The sequence below is a fragment of the Microtus ochrogaster genome, unplaced genomic scaffold (assembly GCF_000317375.1).
Source record: "Microtus ochrogaster isolate Prairie Vole_2 unplaced genomic scaffold, MicOch1.0 UNK115, whole genome shotgun sequence".
NCBI classification, from domain to species: Eukaryota; Metazoa; Chordata; class Mammalia; order Rodentia; family Cricetidae; genus Microtus; species Microtus ochrogaster.
Genome location: NW_004949213.1, coordinates 682,559 through 687,006, shown reverse-complemented (window position 1 = coordinate 687,006; position 4,448 = coordinate 682,559). Strand labels below are relative to the sequence as shown.

Here is a 4,448-nt window from a genome sequence, read left to right as displayed (position 1 = left end):
AGGCGTGCGCCACCACCGCCCGGCTCTGAGCCTCTCTTTAGCTAGCTCCTGGACCTTTTAAAACCTTCTTTAGTTAGTTCATTAACTAATTTAAAAACCTAAATTAGTGTTTAGGGTTTTTTGTTTTGTTTTGTTGTTTTGAGACAGGGTATCCCGGCTGTCCTGGAACTCTGTAGACCAGGCTGACCTCAAACTCAGAGATCTCCCTCCCCCCTGCCTCCTGAGTCTTGGGATTAAAGGCTTGCTTGGCATAGTGTTTGATCTTTTGAGATAGGGTTTCCTGTATCACATACCCATTGTGGAGTCCAGGGTGACTTTGCACTCCTGATCCTCCAGCCTCCACACGTCAAGTACTGAGATTACATGTGTGTACCGGCACCCTAGGCCTTTGCTGTTTATATTGAGGCTGCTTTTAGTTACTGAGGCAGGCCTTGAATTCAGGAAAATCCTGCCTCAGGTAGCCCCCCCCCCCCAATTGCCTCTTCACAGCTAATCGCTCATCTCTGAGTGTCTCTGTCTTCATTTCTGTGTTGTGGACAGGGAAGGAACCACCCTGAAAGCCAAGTCCTCTATGATCTTCACCATCCAACACTATCAAAACCCGGAAGGCCCTCAGCTTGCCATGGGCAGCAGACAGGAGCCTTCGTCTGTCCCCCTTGCCACCAGGTGGCGCTCTGCTGGTTTCACTGAATCCCTGAGACTAGCACAGTGGATGTAGGCCGTGGCTTCCTGCTCTGCTTTGCAGTCCACCACCCTCAGCTTCCCTGCCCCCAAGGCTGATCATGAAATAGATTATCAGTCGGGACTCAGAATCCCCGAGAGCTTGAGTGACACTGGGCGGTAAGTCCTAGTTTGTGGGGTCCCTTCATTCTGAAAACACTGTAGGGGTGACAGTGACCACCCCCAGACACTGTGAGCCCTACTATATCTACGGCGATCTCTCCTTAGCTCACTGTGCTTCCACCCCTCAGGGCAAAAGCAGCCATCTCTTCCGGTCTCTGACATTCAGTGGGGTGCTGGGAGAGGCCAAGGGCACAAGGTAGGCAGCTTTGGTCCAGCCCCGCCCTCGGGTACTGCCTGCCCAGTCATAGCCAGAGCCTTGGATGACAAATACACAGGTGGAGGAGGCACAGAGGGTGTCTGTGTAGGTTGACAAGCCATAAACAGAGGCTCTGCAGGAGAAGTTGAACTTGTGGTGGAGGAGACAGCTCAGGTGCCCACCCAGGGGCAAGAACAGAGACCAGAGCCACCTAGCTTACAGATGCCTAGGCCAGCAGGTCCCGGTTGAATCCTATCTTTCTCCCCAACAAGTGTAGAGTGGCCTTGAACTTGCCACACAGCCAAAGGCAACCTTGAACTTTTAGTCTTTCCACCTCTGCAGTGGTAGACGGCTAGTCTGCCCCTATGCCCAGCCCTCCCTCACACATTCTTCCTTTAGACTTAATTCATTCAGGGGCAATGCAAATGCAGTTGTGTGTGTGTGTAGAGGTCAGAGGGTAACTTAGTTCTCTGCTCCCACCACGATATGGGCCCTGGGGATTGAACTCATGTCCTCAGGCTTGGCAGCAAGCACCTTTACTGGCTGAGCCATCCTGCTTGCCCTTCTTTTTCTAAATTGTGAGTGTGTGTGTACTTGTTGGTGTGCATATGCACACATGTGTCAGAAGTTAGCCTTCCTCTATCACTCTCTCTCTACCTTATAATTTGAGACAAGATCACTCGCTGAATATGGAACTTGCTAATTGGCTAGACGGGCTGGCCAACGAGCTCCAGGAATCCTCCTGTCTCACCTCCCCAGCACTGATATTACAGGTGAGCTGCCACACTTGGATTCTTGTATGGGTGCTAGGGACCTGAAATGAGGTTCTCCTGCTTGTTCAACAGGCATGTTACCATCTGACTATCTCTGAAACCTCCTCCATTCACACTGCGAACCCACCAGTGAATTCTCTTGTCCCTAGCTCCACATCTGCCCCAGTCCACACACATCCCATTCACACTGCGAAACCCACCAGTGAATTCTCTTGTCCCTAGCTCCACATCTGCCCCAGTCCACACACATCCCATTCACACTGTGAAACCCACCAGTGAATTCTCTTGTCCCTAGCTCCACATCTGCCCCAGTCCACACACATCCCAGCTATATCTCATTATCTGCAACTCCTACTTGGATCACCCCATCTGCCTTCTCGATCCTGCTTCCTCTCAAAAACTGAACACCTAAGTCAAGGCAGGCCCTTCTACTCTGAATTCATTTGTGAATACATCATGTTGGTGTGTGCCTTTGACCCCTTTGCTTGGTAGGCAGAAGCAGGAGGATCTTCCATGAGTTTGAAGCATGCCTGGTCTACATAGCAGGTTCAGGGCCAGCCAGGGATACATTGTGAGACTTTGTATCAGAAAAATACAAAGTAACCCCTATGGTGGTAGTGTAGGCCTTTAATCCCAGTGCTTTAGTGGCAGAGGCAGTGCTTTAGTGAGTTCAAGGCCAGCCTGGTCTCCAAAGTGAGTTCCAAGACAGTCAAGGCTGTTACACAGAGAAACCCTGTCTCAAAAAAACCAAAATAAACCAAACAACCAAACAAACAAGAAAAACAAACCAGTTTTGCCTGTGCCTACGAGGCCTTGCACAACGCCACCCCTGCCTCATTGATTTCCTTTCCTCCCTCTTTGCCCCTGTCATTCTACTTCAATGCTATAGAACTCCCCTGCGTTGCTAGAACCCTTAACCACCACATGCTCCTACCTTCGGGCCTTTCTGTTGGCTGTCCCTTCTCCCATGGCTCTCTCTGAGCCTCAAGACTCGTTCAGGTGTCCCCTCCCTGATCCTTTTGTAAATTTCAGCCTCCACCACATCCCACTCCTGAGCAATACCCTACATCCTCTCCCTCCCGCTTCCACCTCTTCTCACTCCCCTGACACTTGTTATTCCTTACCAAGTACTGTCTCCCCCACTAGAATGTCAGCCCTGACCTGAGCCATGGGAGGGAAGCTGGACGGAGCAGAGTTGGGGAGACTTCAGGGCCTGTAAAGGAAGCATGGAGGACCTTGGAAATGAGATGGAGAAGCCAGGCATGGTAGTGAATGCCTGTAGTCCAAATACTTGGGAAGGGGGACCCACTCAAATTCCAGACCAGCCTGGACTACATGAGACCTTGTCTTCAAAAACCAACTAACGGAGCTGGCTGTGGTGACACATGCCAGTAATCCTAGCACTTGGGTAGTGGAGGCAGGTAGGTGATGAATTCAAGACATCCTCAGCTACACAGCGAGTTCAAGGCTGGCCTGTACCACGAGACCCTGTCTCAAAAACAACAACCACACTAAAGAATTGGGATGGGGTATGGAAGACTGCCAGACAGCAGCAAGGAGAGGCAGTTTGGAAATCAGGGACACCTCAGAGTCACGCCATGGAACTGACTGGGGAGACTCACATGCTGGCAGAACATCCCAGTGTTGGGCAAAGCTGTTTCCCAGGCAACCTCACTCACCTTTACCCTGAAGGGGCAGCGGGTCTGGTCCACCAACATGATGTTTTCAGGCTTGAGGTCAGCATGGATGATGGCCAGCTCCTTGAGGCGAGCCAGCGCTCTCAGGACCTGCAGGGTGACAGTGCGAATGTGCCGGGCAGGAAGGGGTGCGAAGTTGTTCTCTTTCTGGAACTCAAAAAGGTTTTGCTCCAGTAGCTCGAAGACCAGGTAGAACTTGAGGGCATCGTGGAAGAACTCGAGAAAGCGGATGACGTGGGCCTCGTCAGGGTCCAGGCCTCGGACACATCGGAGCAGCTTCAGCTCGTTCTTGATGATACGACTTCGGTAGGCGTCGTTCTTCAGGATCTTGATGGCCACCATTTCACCTGTACTCCTGCGCCAGCCCTTGGCCACCTCTCCGAAGGTGCCCTTGCCCAGTACCTCGATGATGTCGTAACAGTCAGTCTCTGACTGGATGGTGGCCATGGTGCCCTCGCTGCCAGTCACTCCTCCACCCTTACTCCTGAGCCACTGGCTTGGCTTCCTAGACCTCCCACCCTGATGATGGCCCTTCAGTCCTCTCAACGGGGGAAAGATAACCACACTCGTGTCTCTCCCTATGAGGTCAGCCCCTGCCTCCCTGGCACCCCTTGGCCCCCTTGGCCACACTGTGAGTCTACCAGGGGCTGCACCCCTCCCCCAAAGCCCTCCTGGCTTGGGATGAGGGGGCTCAGGCCCCTCTGAATGGGTTCCAGCGTTGCTGGGTGGCTTTGATTCTGTTGTTAGAGACCCGAGTCCTAGGCTAGAATGGGGGGTGGGGTGCCAGGCTGGGCCCCTCCCCCACCCACTGACGGAACCCTGGAGAAGCCGATGGGGTAGACTCAGGGATTTTATTCATTGACCTTGGATGTTCAGAAATAGGGATGCGCCTACAGTCACGTGAGAGTGTAGAAAGATTTTCCAAGTTAGAGGGAGTGT

The 4,448-nt window shown here is 52.5% G+C and overlaps 1 protein-coding gene across 1 annotated transcript in view; it reads right to left on the bottom strand.

Moving 5' to 3' along the window:
* Positions 1–3,956, bottom strand: part of Hipk4 (homeodomain interacting protein kinase 4) — a 9,133-nt gene extending 5,177 nt beyond the window's left edge. The window contains exon 1 of the mRNA XM_005371596.2: positions 3,492–3,956. Within this exon, the coding sequence (XP_005371653.1) occupies positions 3,492–3,956 (465 nt within the window). The remainder of the gene's footprint in view (positions 1–3,491) is intronic.
* Positions 3,957–4,448: the final 492 nt, after the last annotated feature.